At 38.2% G+C, this 18,366-nt stretch overlaps 1 protein-coding gene across 3 annotated transcripts; it reads right to left on the reverse strand.

The window, feature by feature from the left end:
* Positions 1 to 307: 307 nt before the first annotated feature.
* LOC120623621 (mucin-19-like) lies at positions 308 to 16,348 on the reverse strand. Of its 3 annotated transcripts, XM_039889695.1 has the most exons (9): positions 15,992 to 16,348; positions 14,685 to 15,713; positions 12,201 to 12,959; positions 10,919 to 11,076; positions 7,319 to 7,456; positions 6,188 to 6,434; positions 4,677 to 4,942; positions 3,212 to 3,394; positions 1,742 to 1,862 (listed from the first exon to the last, which is right to left on the reverse strand). In XM_039889695.1, the coding sequence occupies exons 2-9, from the start codon at positions 15,541 to 15,543 to the stop codon at positions 1,776 to 1,778; spliced, it is 2,697 nt and encodes an 898-aa protein (XP_039745629.1). In that variant the 5' UTR covers positions 15,544 to 15,713; positions 15,992 to 16,348; the 3' UTR covers positions 1,742 to 1,775. The 3 variants fall into 3 exon arrangements, with proteins under 3 accessions (XP_039745627.1, XP_039745629.1, XP_039745628.1); XM_039889693.1 differs by having other exon boundaries at positions 308 to 1,862; positions 12,201 to 15,713; XM_039889694.1 differs by having other exon boundaries at positions 12,357 to 15,713.
* Positions 16,349 to 18,366: the final 2,018 nt, after the last annotated feature.

Here is an 18,366-nt window from a genome sequence, read left to right on the forward strand (position 1 = left end):
ATACAGATTACCGACGGCACTACACAGCGTAAACAATTTTTGCTTCACATACTATGCAAAAATGGCACCGCGCCTTACGTTCAATACAACCCTAGAGCATTCAACACTCCATAGGAGATACCTTCATTTTACATCATTGATAAAGTCTGTTTTTGGGAAGACATGTTTAAAATTCATCATCAGCATCATCACATTATGAAGAACTCTCAGGCATGCAGGTTTCCTCACGATGTTTTCCTTCGCCGATATTGTATTGATTAAATTAAAACCGCACATAACTCTGGAAAGTTAGAGGTGCGTGCCGGAAATGCTCGGTTCCCCCGAAAAGGAAGCCGAAGCCTGTAAGTTATCACGCCATTAACTTTAATTAGGTATTTTTAGATCGAACAACCGAATATTTTCTCCTGTACGAGGGAGGCACCGGTGCGTTCTTAGGAGATCCCGGAGCCTCCCAAATATGTGCCGAGGATGGCCACTGAGGGGGTTTTAGTGGGTGGAAATCCCACATAATCCGATCTTCCCTGAGGTCGGGTATCTTTGAAGATTTCCCCCCGATAACAAAAAAAAAAGGTATTGTTAGACGGCACCGTTATTCAGGATCACAAGAGCACACAAATCTCTGAACTACACTAAATTGACGAATCTAAAAGTGCTGTCTGTTTCACACTGTGTCGCTTAGAAAAGGATAGCACTATTTTTAGTCATGTACATTCAGTTTTGTTTAGAGACATGTCAATCTAGTTTCTCGAATGTACAGCAGAATTGCACTGCATTAAGTCGACTCAAATAAGCACTTTAAGTTTAAGGCCGTTGAAAGAATGCATTCCTGACAGGTTCTTGAATGGACGATATAACTTTGAAGTGGCGTTGCTACACGATATAAATATATTTTTATTGTTAACTAGCTACGCCCCGTGGTGTTACCCGCGGTGAATAAGTAATTGAGTTGCTTTGCTAGTGCCCTCAGGAATTATGATATTTGATGTAAAAAAACGAACGATCCTGTAAATCCTTAGGAATTTGAGGATTTCCAGGACAAAAGTAGCCTATGTTATTCTCCGTTCAATATCAAGTCTACTGGTTGCAACAAGCAAACCACACTTTAGCATGTAAAATCTTAGTATAGGTTAGACCTACTAACGAATGACTATCATTAAAACTATTTTATTTTATCAACTTTCAACTTTTTTTCAGCGGCCGGATTGGGCTTTGTCATGAATTTGTTCTATTGCATATACCCTTTGATATATACAGGAAATCCGCTTAAGTGCGATCTCTATAAAGCCTGACATAAATCCCGCATCTGGAGCATAATTTAATTCTTCGTTCGAGAATGCGGGAGATTTCTAAAACGTATGCTTATAAATGTAGCTTTTCTTTTCTAAAAATCCTATACACACTACTTACAGAAAATAAGTGAACTGAAGGCATTTCCTACAGATTGAATGCTCAAAGAACCCAACTGATACTGAGTAACAAAGAACACAACTGATACTAAGTAACAGCCAAGAATAATTCGACAATTTAAATTAAAAAAAGGAAAACTATAAATACGTGATGTTCATCTGTTTATAATATAATCATTAACTACAGTAGATACGTCCACTTCGAATAGAAAATATTAAATGCTTAAAATGTATAACTTTTAAAAATATTTTCAAAAAATTACATACATACAGCACATATTTCACAGGTATAAAAAACGAAAGGTGAACGAGTCCGTGGGGGCGTCCGTAGCCCGGCCGCTAATCCGCTAACTGATAGTGTGGTGAACGTTAAATCATCTGGCGGGACATGGAGTGGCGCACCTTGCGCTCCCAGGCCTCCGCGTCGGCCCAGCCGTGCCTCACGTCGCGGAACAGCTGAAACAACGGAGACCTCTTCAACAAAACTTCCTACCATTTTATATTAGTGTTCTTACCTACACTTAAAGGAATTATCAATTTTATAAATTTAAAATGCATGTAGAAATTTTCGGTATATGCTTTTTATCCGATGGACATTGGGGTCCCAAGGTGCTGCACCGGTAAACACAGTTTAGCTAGATTCCCGACGAGGTGGCCGCATGACATCAAGCGAGTTGCAGGGAGCCGCTGAAATCGAGCGGTTCAAGACCGTGGTATTTGGAACTCCTTACAAAAGACCTATGTCCAGCAGTGGACGTCCATTTTCCATGATGATGAGGTATTGTTTTTAAGCTCAAATATGCTCAAAACAAAAATTCTTCAGCTAGGGCTTTTTGTAGATAGTTGTGTAACATACAAATTTGTTATCACGATACGATTACGAGATTTGAAACCGGCCAACTTCACTTTGACTTTTACTTTGACGTTATAGAGTTTGATATGCGAAAACGAATCCTCGATAGTGAACGAGTCTCAAATACTGAGTATTTAACTCTTATATTAGTATATTAAATAAATAAATAAATATACTACGACAATACACACATCGCCATCTAGCCCCAAAGTAAGCGTAGCTTGTGTTATGGGTACTAAGATAGCTGTTGAATATTTTTATGAATATAATACATATAAATACTTAGATAGAAAATACTGAATTTCAAAACTGAAAATTCTAATTACTTAGTAATTAATTCTTATATTCATCATCATTACCTATTACGGACCCACTAGACTAGGCAAGGGTCTGTTTTCAGAATAATAAGGGTAGATAGAGAGAGGGTAGATAGGGTAAATAGGGTTTACGATCGTAGACAACAACGCTGCACAGTTAGTGCGGAGGTTAGACTATACACACCTTTGAGAACACTATGGGGAACATTATCAGGTATGGGGATATCCGCACTATGTTTTCCTTCATTGTTAAAGCAAGTGTATTTTTAATTGCTTAAATTAAATATTTCATATCGAAATTGCGCCATCTAGGTACATTACTGGGAAACAGTATATAGCGCTCTTTTTATTTTATATAAATCGTAGTTAACTTTCACGCGATCGAATAAGTAAACGTAGGTAAAAAATCTCACACTACGTACACTGACGTCTTTATGTGCTCTTCAGAGGCACTGGGGTAAATAACGCTAATTTCGTAGCTCCGGACTGTTACTGAGAATTGCTCGACAGGAAAACCCTAAAAATTTTTTTTCAATCTGGGACTTCATGACCCAGAAGACCATAGTTAAATAAGTTTGAAACTATAACTTCGTAGCTAGTTCCTAAAATAAAGGAAATTTTGATAATTTCGTTACCTGAGACAACCAAACTTCGTCCGCTAATAATTCGTTAAGAATGACGGTTGTGTCTTTACTAGGGTTCTGCATTCGTTTCTCGGCGACCCGCTTACTGCACTCAGCGTACATTAAATACTTTTGGTGCGATATCCGCGAGTATAACTGCACGCGCCCGCAACACGTTGCACACACGAGAAACTCCTGAAACCAGTTAAAATACCTTTATCTTCTTCTATCCCTACTTCCCTACTAATATTATAAATGTGAATGTAAGTTTGTTTGTTACGCTTTCACGCAAAAACTACTTAACCGATCCTCATGAAACTTTGTACACATATTCTTGGAAGTATTAGAAGTAATATATAGGATACTTTTATCCCGACATTAAGCTCGCTTCCTTTGGGAGAGGGGATGAAAGTGTTTGAGAAAAATCGTCATACCATAACTCCGACAAATTATAACTGATTTAAATAATTATTTTTGTACTATAGAGGTTATAATATGTATTTAATTTTGCCCAAACATTCTGTAAATCAAACGCAGGCGAAGTCGCGGGCAACAGCTAGTCATCTATAAAAGATTCTTAAACAGCTAGCTTTATGCCAACATTATAACACTCAATGTCCTAATAACCATAATATCATCCAAACGAATGTTTTAAAGTTGTACCGAATTTCATAAAAACACTTCCTTTTTACTGCTCGATACGTTTTATATGTGTGAATTAAAAAAAAAGAACTTGTCATTCACGCACGTACGCGCGACGGCTGAACGTCGCAGGCCTTAAAAATAGTAGGTTAGGCTAGTGGCAAAAATAACTCGAATATTATAACATAATATTAGAATGAATTTTAATAATTGTATTGTATCTACATAATGTCAATTACTACTACAATAAATAATTATTTCGTCAATACTTAGTTTATTTGTTTTTACTCAGTAATTGATGATATTAAGTTACTAATAGGTTTTAATTTTAGCAGTAAGTATAGCAGTAGAAATAGATAAAGTATTATATGCAACTGTTGATAATTCGATATCAAAACAGTTAACCACATTCGTGCTTTAATATCCGTTATTGTACAACAGTCGCATAAATAACAATTTTTCTTGTAATCATAAATTCTTATGAATTAGACACATACACTTTTCAACCGATTATTAAATCGGTCAAACATCTGAAAAAATACAAACAGCCAAACATAGTTTGTAGTTTATTATAATTATTTGTATACATAATATAAACTTAAATTGCTGCACCAACCCGTTCCTTCGTCTTTCCTAACGTCAAAGATTGTCTGGAAGCGATCGCTTTAGTGGTAAGACCGCCTTTGCACCCTCTATTTTATATTATAAATTTTTTCTGTATTTGTGATTCAAAATTCATTTGTTTTAAGTACACCTTAGCACTTTTAAAACGTCAAGTACGGCCACTTGTGGGGATCCGTCCACCGGTTCGGAAGGCATATTCGGTTAAAATTACCTTCTCATAGGCCAGTCTTGCGTCAGGCTGTACAGGCTCGAGCGTACCGGGGTTGTACGGCTGCCCGTATAGCAGTAGCCGGGCCACGGCTGGCCGCGAGCACGCGCGACACACTCCCGAGCCCGCGGCCACGCTGAGGCCAGGCCACGTGCCCAACGCAGCGTCCAACGCCCGCGCCCCGCCACCTCCCCCGCCCGACGATACGCGCGAACGCATCGTTTCCGTCACCTCGTCGACCGTCTTCACGTTCGAGAGGAAGTATTCGTCTGAAAATTTTAATATTAACTTAGGGGAACTCGTTTGTTCTGTTGAACACGACGACGTCGGACCATAATCTTACGAACAAATATATCGAAGCTCTGTGTTAATTGGCACAACTCAAAAAACTATTTGGGGGAACAATTTGTCTAACTTTAACCATGTCGTGCTTGAGAGAATTTCGTTTATGGATCAATATAAAAGTATTGTCTTTTCTCGACTGGTCGTGTGCAATAGAACGTATACTATAAATAAAAAATGCCTTTTTCTTTTTATGTTCTATAAACTAGCGGTTCAATCGAGCTTAGTCCTCACAACGTAATGATAATTGGATGGGATTGTTAATATATATATAGTATAATATATTTGAACAATCTATAATCAAGTCCGGTGAAAAAATCTTTTTAAAGCAAAACAAGAAACACGACTGCGTCAATATCTGCCATCTTTGTTAAAATATTTGAAGAACTGGAAAGATTTATTTTGAATATTTTTTTTTACTTTTGAATAATCTAAGTTGACAGAGTTCACAAACGCAGTAGGCGTCTGCTCAGTCCGCGATTTTGTTGCTCTACCTTTATCACCAACCAAATAATGCGAAGTGAGCGTGTTAAGCCTCCGACAGCGGTTGTGAACACTGTCAACTTGTCCTTCAATGAATGTAAATAAATATTATACATTTTAACATTTTGATGTACCCAGTGCCACTCTCACGATTAAGACGAATCCATTGACACCACTCATATAAAAATACGACAAGCCGTTCCGGCTCCAGGGCGTGCCAAACAAATAAACATAAATACATATATTAATATACATAATACACTCGACAGACATAACCATCCTTCTTACGCAGTCGGGTGTATAAAACCCAATTTTGTCGCAAGACCTCACATTCTATAGGACAAATGGAAAAGCATAAGCTTACACATAATTTGAAATTACCAGAAATTACCAAGTAATTCTTTAAAATTTTAACATACTATATTTTTTGTACCGTTTCTGAATTAATTATATCATTCCAAACGACAATTCAATATTCCATCATATTCATTTTGTTCTATCTAGTATTACTAGGTATCTCGGCATCTTTTAATCTTTGTCTCCTAGCTCATGAAAAATAGGAAATGAATGACGTAAGAGGTATCCTATAAAGGATTAATAACGTTAGTGCTTTTTCACACAAAAAAATTTAAAACCTTCATCGTATTATATACAAGTAAAAATTTCAAATAAAATCTTACAACAGTTACCTTGTTCTTGAAATATTTCTGTCAAGAAATTTGGATCCAGTGCGTGCGATATTAATGTTTGAATGTACACTTCGAAATTTTCTTGATACATCTGAGTTTCTAACATTCTCTTCTCTATAAAGTTACAGTCGTCGAGTGGGAGTTCACTTCTTACTAATTCGACTATTGTTTCTAAGTGAGATTGTGAGCGGACCTTAACAGGAACTTGAGTGTAAAGTTTTTTATTTTCAGGATTCCACGCTGCATACTGGAAAAAAAATAGGTTTTGCGCGTTGTGCTTTAACGTATTCCTTATTCGATGTCAGGATGTCATTGCACCCACAAGATAGATCGGTTTAATTGATCTACATCAACTGACAACTGACTACTACTGTCCGGCTTTTATCTACTCTATTAACCTTAAGTATGTCTGGAAGAGATTGCTCTTGATCATCAATAGCCTATAACAGTCCACGGCTGGATTCAGGGCCTCTCCCACACTGGACAGATGGGTTGGTGAACGCAGTAGATAGTATTAGTAGCACTGAGCCACAGAATAAGCTGATGTCCGTTCTCAGTTATATTCTTTTAATGGCCTCGTACGACCACCACGGAGGAGGGGTGGTGACAATTGCATTCTGATCTGCCGTCACCGCACGAAACAACTACATGAGCTACACCTATTTTTGAACATATTTACGTGCGATTAATTTGACTGGACTAAAATTATGAGTGCAAGTTGCGCTGTTATAGTTTTTTTATGGAATTCGACGAAATGCGCTAACTCTGTTCAAGACAAGCAACTGCCCGATTAGGTTACTTTTCAAAGAAGCTACCAACTTGTCTTCTTCATACAAAAAGCATGATTTGACCACCAAAATTGTTAACTCATCGCAATATTTAATATCGCTTATATTCAATAGAAATAAAAAAAAGAGGAAGAGCGTTTCACCCATCCGGTTTGTAACCTTAAGGTAGATGAAAAACGTTTCGTACGAGTTGACTGGATGTCAACTACAAAATGATACCACCGATCACGGCGTCTCGATGCTCTGTGATAAAATGGTGCCGGAAGAACATTACTGTAATGCTTATATACAAAATATCAGATCTGTATCCTGTCAAACACGAAAAATAGACAAAATTGCTCACCGTTGATATATTTCTATACAATACTTTTCCATTTTCTTCAAAGGGCTCGTACTTTTGCAGCAACGCCTTGCCGTCCACTCTCCATATCGCCGGCCACATCTCGTTTAAGTCGGTTTTTATTGCGACAAACTCTCCAGACTGCGAAAATGAAGATTCATGTGTTATCGGTGAACACTACATTACTGAAGACTGATGAATTTCTTTCTTACTTGGAAGCAAGTTACTTCGCTATCATCTCTCACAAGATAGAAAAATTCAAAAAATTCTTGAGACTTTACAATGAATAATTATTGACTTAACAATTATTCATTGTAAACTCAACATCTCCTAAGGTGTCGGAGCGAAACGTGCGTAGAAAGTAGGTACATTGGCGAAGATCTAATTTATAATATTAGAAATTAATAAATAAACCATAAAGGTTCTCTTGCTTTTCGCGGAGTGTAGCAAATTAAGCTTCATTTTCATAGTAATTATATCATGGAATTGGCAAAGTAACGTCTGCTTCTATCCAATATTCTAAATATTGTGGTAAACTGTTAAAAGAAATTGAAAAATACCAATGCAGATTGGTATTTTTCAATTTCATTTAACAGTTGAGTTTATTGTCGGCTTGTACTCGGTTTCGTTTGCCTTCCGATGCGGTTTCAGAGTCACAACAAACATACTGCCTTGACTTGAAATTGATTATAAAGTAGCCCTACTTGAAAATGACTCTTATAAACTATATACGTACATTAAGGTAATAAACCAACATGCTTCATACATTTTAAGGCTTTTGATAAGTGTAAAGTAAACGTCTTATATTATGTATATATAATTTGTATATGAAAATGAAAATGAAATTTCTGCACCAAATGAGAAGGTCTGACAATCCTCAAACGACCGACTTTATTCTTCATTTTGCATCACACTGAGGTGGGATTGGATATAAAAGTTTGAATCAAGACTTGCTTTTTCCGAGAAACAATAGCTACCGGGCTTATGTCACTTGTCTATAAAACAATATGCTGCGGTAAGTTGCGGGCAACGACAAAATAAACCTTTCTGTTTTCAAATTTGACTACCTTAGAGTTTTAGTAAAAGGAACTGGGTCTCAAAAGTACCAAAACAACATTTTTTAAGAAACTAATAGACACTTATTATTGCATTTTGTATTAGCTTTTACTTATTTGCGGTTTTCCATATCATAGACACGTCCGATATAAACGTCATGAATCGGGAAGAATTTTTACTAAATGACTTAAGACACAGCCGTACACATATTGCAAAAAAAAAAAATTAGTTGCGGAAAAGAAAATAAAAGTGGAACAGCGAGACTAGTAACAATTCGACCACCATCTTCATCACAGACCAAAAATGCACGTAAACACTGTACGCGCGTTTATTTTTGCGGCGGCGGCGTGAGCATTCCATGTGCCCGTCTTGCGCTGACCTTAGTCATGCCAAGATGATCGTGCAGAATTTAAGAAATGGTTGTTTTGGATAATCCAACCATTTATGCAAGATGTTTCTTCTTTAGTCGAGCACAGTCGAGTACACTTTTTTCAACATTTTGGGCAAGTTCTAGCGTGGTCACCTCGTAACTGCCCGGCCTCCGGTCGTCTTTAAAGGATTCCCTTACATGTTTAAATAAACTGTGCCACTTTTACACCATGGTTTTTCCTAGACAAGAGTCGCCATAAAGGAATGAAAGCTCATTCATTATTGTCGCAACTGATTTTGCTTGCTTGGTAAAGAACTTTATAACGGCACGATTGTCGATTATTTTCATATTTCACTTTTCACTCCCCATTATGTCGCTTAGTTTGACTAAACATTGAACTGAACTCCTGGTACAAAATGCGCTTCTGCCAATAGCATTTCGGACATTACAGAGGGACACACTGAAGTAAATTTTGCCGCATACAATTTTATCAAAATATGCCCAAAAAGCTAAAAATAACGAAATCTTTTAAGCTTTACTTATTTTTTATAAACTTTACTAAATTCTCATCGAAAAGAACGAGACTTCCAGATATAGCTTCTTTTTCGAACTATAATGGAGGTTAATGAAATTGCCATAACCAATAAATTATTTTCATTTTCATAAATGTATGTACTACTAATATATCTAATAAGCTAGAGTTTTTTTTGTTTGAGCCCACTAATGTCTAGAACTACAAATTGGATTGGATTTAAAAAATCTTTTCGGAACTGTTGAGGAAGCCTCTAAGATATAACATTTAATCTATTTGCTCTTTTAAGGGGGTTAAACAGTAGCATGAAAGTCAAGTTGTATGAATGACAAAATTGGTATTTCAGTTCACAAGAAAAATACATACATGTTTCAGGACATATTAGTATTCTGCCCGTGGTAAAAGAGGGAATGCAAGTTTATTAATTAGAATGCGCGAAACACAAGAAATATCAGTGTGATTTATTTATTCTCGCGAATTAGGTTATTTAACATGATACGCCCCAACCTAAGGAGCCAATTAAACGTAGCAATAGCGAAGGCGGGTCAACGCGGTTGCTCGGGGTATTTTGAGAAGAATAGCGGAAGAATATCAAAAGGGATAGAAATAAACCTTTTGCGATCCATATTTGGCCCGCAAAAGCTGCTGATAAAAGTGGACGGGTTTTAATAAAATAATTTTTAATTTAAGCAATTTAAATATCACTTGCTTTAACGGTGAGGGCAACCATCGTGAGGAAACCTGCATACCTGAGAGTTCTCCATGATGCCAGGCCAATGTCTCATTCTGAGACCCGTGCCCCGTAGTGGGCCGGTAACGTGTTGATGATAATGATTTGTTTATAATTTGTTACCTATGCATGGCTTGACCGCTCTAGCTATGCTGGTAAATTTATAATACCGAGGAAACAATAAGGCCCCTGAGGGCTTAAAAAAATACGTAAAATAAACGCGGACGAAGTCGTAGGCAGCTGCTTGTATAAAATATAAGAACCTATGGATAAACATGGACTAAGTATGGCCCATTAACCCGCATGTAACGCAGTGTTGTGGGTAAATGCTCTAATTACCTCTTTCAAAAGAAGAGCCTGTGCTCAGATTAAATAAATAAATAAATATAAATATACTACGACAATACACACATCGCCATCTAGCCCTAAAGTAAGCGTAGCTTGTGTTATGGGTACTAAAATGACTGATAAATATTTTTATGAATAATATATATAAATACTTAGAATATACATATAAACACCCAGACACTGAAAAACAGTCATGCTCATCACACAAACATTTTCCAGTAGTGGGAATCGAACCCACGGCCTTGGGCTAAGAAAGCAGGGTCTCTGCAAACTGCGCCAATCGGCCGTCAAAGAGAATTTAAGTCAATATTAAGATACATAATAAGACATAGGTATGTATAAACTACAATCAAAACCGATTTCAAACCGTCTATCAATTTGAAATCTTAAAGCGATTCGGTGTTTATACTGTGTTGACAGTAAGACAATTTTCACATTTCAAATAGAGATACCTACCTAGAAGGTAACAAACGAATAGATTAAAAAAACATTGCCACAATACCTGTTAAAGAGCGGATAGTTTCATATATATTTCAATTAATGGTAATAAATTAAATAGATAATTACCTGGTAGGGCATTTCTTCAACAGGCAAATTATTATCAATTTGCCCAGATCTCGAAACATGCTGATGCGATTTTATATGGTGCAATTTTCTGTTTGAAGTGGCTTCGTTTTCTGTGGACCCATACACACCGTAACCTAATCCCGCTGCGTGTGCAGACACTAAAAGATGAAAAAAAAAACTGATTTAGAACTATGACTCACAAATAAATTAAAATTAATATTGTTTATGATAATGTATTAACTTTACCTTTTCATTGTACAAAAAACCGGCGCCAAACTTATACTAGATATTTCTGCATCTCATTCGAAATAAACAATTAGGAATGATTGAAATCAAGAGGTAGGATTGGTAAGGACAAGGAACGCCAAATGGTGAAGTTTTCACCTTTTGCGATAACATGTACACATGATTGATATATAGCCATGAGATCTTTGTTTTACAGTTTAAAAGCAATATAAAAGCAATTTATCTATATATATAGAAATGAACATGTTATCCCTATTTGGCGAAGTGAGGGGTGCTACCAGGAATAATTATAAACTAAAATTATTTAACACACGTATCAGTAATATACTCGCGTTTATTTTATGTCTCCTCCTATTATACAAAAATATTTACATAAAATATTGAGAATTGTGCATAAACAAATAACAATTAAATAGAAATACAAAAACTTATGTTCGGGGCATGGCCTTCTAATACATTACTCACACTAACTTAGCTGTCAATTTATTATTATGCAATTCATTTCTCCTTATAATATAAAATCACTTTCAGCTAACAGCAAAGTATATGAATACACTATCCATAAGTACCAACTAAATTCAAATACTGTAAAATACAATACATTATTTAGTATATACAACAGACAACCACTGGTATCGATCCCATAAAAAAAATATACCACAATTTTGGAATTATTAATGGTAGCACCCCTTCGAAAGCGAGTATGACAAGAGTCACAAATTCTACAATTTACAATTAAATGGCACTAATAATGTGTCATCAACAATAACATCAATGAAATCTTGTTACAGGCTAACCCTAGAATATCCACCTCCACTAAGATAGGTACATCACATTTTCGTCGTAGAAATTATTTACAGTAAATAATAATAGATTTCATCTAATAAAAATTTACATATCACAGTTAAAATGTAACAAGTTTTCACTGCATGCTGCCTCGCGGGCAGTTAGCTTGCTCCTGTCATACAAGCTTCAGGGCTAGCTCTTCACCACCGCGCTCTACTTCGCAAGTGGAAATCTAGTAAGTTGAACGCACCTTCCTCGGGCTGGTGCTGGTAATAGTACTGCTGCTGCGGCGCGACCTGCAGCGGCGCCGGAGGCGGCGGCGCGCGCGGTTTCTTGGGCGCGGCGGGCAGGGGCGCCACGGCGGCCGCCGGCGGCTTGCTGGGCGCCGGCGCCCGCCCCTTCTTACCTTTGTCGCTCAGCGGCGTGCTGGGCACGTTGAGCACGGGCTTGTTGAGCCGCCGGGCCTCCTCGTCCGCGTCGTACGCGGCCTCCTCCGACCCGTCGTACTTTCGTTTCCGGTCTTTGTTGAGGTTGTAATAGCGCGGGTCCTCTAGCTCCGCGCCCTTCGCCTGCGAGCCGAGGAGGTGCGCCGGCGCGTGCAACTGTCCGGCGCCCAGCAAGCCCGGCGCGCTCATGCCGGGTGCGGAGCTCATCCCAGGGTTGCTCAGCGCCATGCCTGCGCCCAGTGCGCCGCTGGGCGCCATCGCCCCGTTGGCGCTGTTGGCCTCGCAAGGGCTCTTGTGATCGTTAGGGTAGGCCTTGCTGTTGGTGTTACTGTTCGTATTGGTTCGCGACCAAGTCGACTTTCTGGCGCCTCTGCCGGCCGGCGGAGGAGAAGTATCGCGCTCGCCTTGTAAGAACTTTAAATAAGAAGCCATGAAGCCTGAACCGGGGCCCGTGACGGGAACATTGAACTTTTTATCCATAATTTTTGAATCTTGCGAAGTACTGTTAATGTTCGGCTGCTGAGAAGTGGGTGCTACCGTTGATGCAGTATTAGCGCGTTGTTCTGCAAGGAAACCAAGTTCTTCTTCTATATTGGGCACTACCACCTTTGGCTGTTCCTCTTCACGAGTTTCTGGCGTCGAAAAAGATGACGAGGAAGCCGAAGGTGGAGTATCGCTGAATGATGATAACGGTGTTAACTCCACAGAAGACTGAAAGTCAGGATGAGGACCGAGGTGGAAAGGTGGGAAATACGTGAGCGCATGACCATGCTGCATTGCTAGAGCTTGATGTTGATTAGCAAAACTTGTTGCATGTAAAGGGGCCTGAGAGCCAAAGGCAGATGTGCCAGAAAACATTTTTGGGGGCGGGGGTGGAAGATTCCAGCGTTCGAAATCAAAATACCCATTTTGTTGTTGATTACTAGTTGAACTATGAGCTGGAGGTGGAATTCTATTAGCCAAATAATCAGCCATCACAGCAGCATTAGAAAGTTCATTGATATTATTGTGAGATGTTTTCTCAGTACTTTTACGTCTGGCTACCGTTTTGGCTGGCGCAGGTGGGGTTGGTACAGGCGTGGTTGGTACCGGCGTGACTGGCGCAGGGGTAGGGATTTTAGATTGCTTAACATCTTGCAATTGGCAACTTTGTTGTAAGGTCTGTAGATTCTTGACAATACTCATTGGATCTCCACGACAACTGGATAGATCTTGTAAAGCTACATTATTCCCATCAATATATTGCTGTTTATCAGATAAAGTTCTGTCATTTGAGTTTTGAGATGTTGTTTTGTCATTGTGAGTATTTTCAGGTAAGCCATTGTTATAATTACTAGAGCTGTTACTGTTACTATTTCCATTACTACTAAATTTTCTGGCAGACTGTCGATCAGTCTCCCAACAACTTTGGTTGGTGTGACTCTGACTACGCTCATACCTATTTTCGTTATATGACTTACTTTGTTCAATACCTAAAGCTCTAGTAATAACAGAGGGGTAGGCCACTTGACTGTTCTGTGAAGGTGGCCTAGAAACAGAAGCATCTAATGGTGATCTTGGTGCAGCATTATTTACTTTGCTGTAGTGATCTCCATGTTGTTGTGGCGAGTTTGTGGAGGTCATAGGACTATGATACATGGGATATGCAGGACTAGAACCATGTCCTAATGGAGAAGTTTGTGGGGCAGTTTGCAAGGGGCTTTGTCTTCGCGCAACAACCACACTACAGTCTGGACCATTTTGAGAACTACTACTAGAATATCCAGTGTCTGTACTAGAGCTGCTTTTTGCACGAACATGATATTCAGAGTCCACATTGTTACCACTTTGGTAATGCCTAAAGCTTGAAGTTTGAGAAGATGCATACTGAGAGTTACCAATTCTGTTTGGTTTGGAAGAGCCACTTCCACTGTAATTCATCCTGCCTGGGGCATCCATTATAGAGTAACTTATAGGGGAAGACTGAGGTTGGAGTTTATCAATAGAGTCACAACTTTTTCGCGGTTCACTACCTAACTCTGGGTAAATTTTACTTTGAGCCTTAGTCTGTATTTGTGGTGCTTTAGATGTGGGAGAAACAAACCCACTAGTATTACTGGGAGTTGATTTTTCAATGCTAACAGTTTTAGGTGACTGGGAACTGTAGATTGATGCAGAAGGTCTTGTGGAGGTGGTAGAGGATGAACGGTAGTCTTTGCTGGGAGGGGTGGGGGAGGATGTCACTGATGGAGTTGACACAATACAAGATTGTTGGGAGGGGTTACTTGCAGAACTTGAATATGACTTACTTCCAGCATAATCCTGCTGTGATGATAGTTGACCACTCTTTGCACTACTTGTACTGTACGAATTATCAGCCTGGTTGCCAAAAGATGAAGGAGATTGAAAAAATGATGACGATGTTGTAGAAGAGGCTGGTTGTTTGGACGCTGTTGCCGGTGAGCCCGACCTATTGCTTTGTTTACCGGCGCTGGAAATTTGTGCGTTGATGTGATTATTGAGAGTTTGTGCAGCAGCAAAGTGAGCATTAAAGTTTTCATATGTTGCTGATGCTTTTGTTGTAGCTGGACTCGGAGAAGAGGGTACAACACTTTCATGAGGTAGAATTCCAAATGGACTAGGGAGCTGATTATTTCCTTGCCAACTTAATCCTGCTGTGCTGCCTGGGGTTGAAGATTGATCAAAAAATGAGGTTCCTTGCGTAGCTAGCGCCTGGTGCGAATAGTTTTCCCTCAATGAAGAAATTTCAGTTTCCACTGAGGACTGTTTTGATGCAACTGCAGCTTGCGCCTGTGCTATCACTTGGCGATGTTGTGCCTGCAGGGACGAACTATAATGTGCAGGTTTTGGGTTTGCATGATGGAACAATGGTGAGAATACTGCATCATATCCCACAGGCGGGGGTGAGAGAAATCCACCAGGATTAAATGGAGATGCAGTTGTAGAACCTAGTTGGCCTGCTAGTGATGCGGTGGTGTGCGCCGCCTGAAGGAGCAGTTGACTTGTCGTTGATGGCACAGGCTGGCTGCCCAATCCAGTACCACCACTTGCCAGATGGTGATGAAAGTCCCCACTCGCAGCACCAGCTTGTACCCCTGCCAGTCGATTGTACGAAGCATATGCTGACCATGGTCCTACTGGATCCATTACCACCTCCGTGATGCTTTGTGTAGTGTCAATGTATGTAATTTATCAATAGTAGTCCACACTGTCATCCATAGTTTGCAATGCACACAAATCATATATTTACTACCACTAAATTGGAGCACTTGTAGTCATACTGAATAACTTAATTATTCTTCGTCCAGATAACACCCCTGAAAAGAAAAAAAAACAAGTATATAAACTTTACTGCGAACGAAAAGCAGTCTTATAAGATGAATGTAACATCCAGCAGGTATTTAACTTAACAATCGAACCTTATTAATGAGAATTAGAGCTAAAATTCGTATTATTTTTCGATTCGGTAATAAACACTTCGAAACAAAAATAATGCGCCGCTCAGTCATAGTAGCGTCAATGTGTTTGAACAATGCAGCAAGTTATTTTACTCGAATCTGTTTTATACAATGAACATTCGGTTAAAGAAACATACCATCGCATTAGTTTTCAATAACCATTTATCAATGTGGTTTCAGAGGACGCTCACACGACAGATAACATCATAAATATGGCCTCGACGATTCTTCGGGTTCTCTTGCGACGGGTTTTGTCTATTGTGAAATTAAAAACCACTTAAACTCGGTTATGAATTACATATAACCGATCACCAAGTAATATACACTTTGCAACTAATCTTCGTTTCTTAGTTTTAACTACACTGTTGTTTCATGGAAGCGAATACTTTATTTACAAGTAGAAATACGACAACGTTTCGCCTTTCACATTAATAGCCGCCATCTTACTTGTCGAATGTCGAACAGTAGAACCGCGAACGAACGACCGCACAAAACAAGCGACTTAGCGCCATCTACACACTAACGGAATAAATTATATATTTTTTACCAGTATTTTTTACTACCATTTTTTTTAACTCTGTCAACGAATAAATTATTTATATTTAAATAAGGATAAAATAATTATAAATATAGAAATAATGCAAGCTAAAATAACTGATAAGTTAAATTAACATTATTTAGAAGAAATTATGGGTATCGTAATTTTTATAACGTTATACGTGAGCTGTAAGTTACTACATATAGGTAAAATCAGTAAAATTGAGACAACTTAGTTTGTAGATATTCGTCTGTGGATCGAATAAAATTTGACACAGATAATTAAACCAACCATTTTGGTATTACAAAATAAGTTTGACCCTCTGACCATCACTGATGAGACCTAAGAAGAATTCATTCTTGAGATGAGACCTACCACCAATGAGGATACAAACTCTAGGCTACACCTCATTTCATCGCATTTGTTTGTTAGTTATGATTGAGTTCACGAGCTAACTATATTTCGATAGTCAAAACAGCTTCAACAAGGTTATTGTTTTTATGATGATATCTCACGTTAGTTATCTAACCAATTACTATTAATTAATGTTGTACAAACAAGAAAATCTATTATTGTTTGTACAACATACAGTAATTTGTCACAAATATTTTACCAAACTTGTATGGGAATCACTTGAACACAGAAATTAGGAAAATAAAGGGAAAAACTAATCCTATCTTGTGAACCAACTGGTAACAGATGGCTGACGAGATTGGATTAGTTTTTTTATAACTATATTTATATTTAAAAAAAAGAGATTTGTTTGTATGTACTGAGTTGGCTTCTTAACTACTAGGTACTACTATTTTTTACCAGACCCGACCCATACCGACCCCGTGAACATGCGGATCAAACGAAGGGACAGGCGCACGGTGGGCTGTAACATATTCAGGACAGATGCAAAATCGAACTGAATCTTTTAATCAATATAGTAAAGCAAGGTTCTGGAACTACAAACGACGGAAACAGCAGCCATCACTGGGCTCGACGAAGAGTTAGTCCGCAGATTTGCAGTAATTCTGCAGGAAATTCCAACAGGGGAAGTGATTGATGTAATCAAGTATAAAGAGTTTGCTCTGTAAACAACGGAAAGATACATTGAGATGTACAATTGGTACTACATGTCATCTACAGTACACAAGCTTCTAATACATGGAGCAGACATCATTGCCAATAATGCAATTTTGCCAATCGGAAGTCTCTCAGAGGAATCTTCAGAGGCCCGCATCAAAGATTTCAGAAGGTTTCGGGAACATCATTCCCGAAAACGAAGCAGGCAAGCCTGCAACGAGGATATCCATAATATGCTTATTATTTCGTCAGATCCCGTTATAAGTGCAATGAGACCTAAATTTGATGCCAAAAAACGATATCATTTCTTCACTTAAACCCTTGAACTAATCAAGTTTCAAGAAAATCAAATTGATTTGGTTGACGTATCCAATTTAGATACTGATTCTGAATTGGATTCCGAAGAGAGCGATCTTGAAAATTTGTGGTAATTTTTCGTCATTCTTAATTAAATAATATTTAGCATTTCTTACATTTTATCAATTCTGGTTGTAGTTTTGCTTGTCTGGTATTTCAACGTTAGTTAAACGCAAGAAAACACGTGTCTTGAACTATCTATATCATACAATTAGCCAAAGGGGACGAATTTTTATTTTTATTTTTATCGTAATTAAAAAAAAAAAGTGCAATAGTTCGATTGATATAAAGTATGTCAAAAATCATAAATAATCAGTACTATAACCGTGTGCAAGGATATAACGGTTATCATTGCACTTCCGGAATTATCCGGACTTTTAATATACTTTCCATACATTTTTTGCGTAAAAAAATTATAACTCGATATTTTTTCTGCCAAATTGTATTCCATGATATATTTAGGCATAGTATTGATTAATATAAGCCTTTTCAAGCAAAAAAAAACGACCCTAATTTTTTTTTATTCCTATGTCTATGAAAGTCGAA

This window comes from Pararge aegeria, chromosome 5, assembly GCF_905163445.1.
Source record: "Pararge aegeria chromosome 5, ilParAegt1.1, whole genome shotgun sequence".
Lineage (NCBI taxonomy): Eukaryota > Metazoa > Arthropoda > Insecta > Lepidoptera > Nymphalidae > Pararge > Pararge aegeria.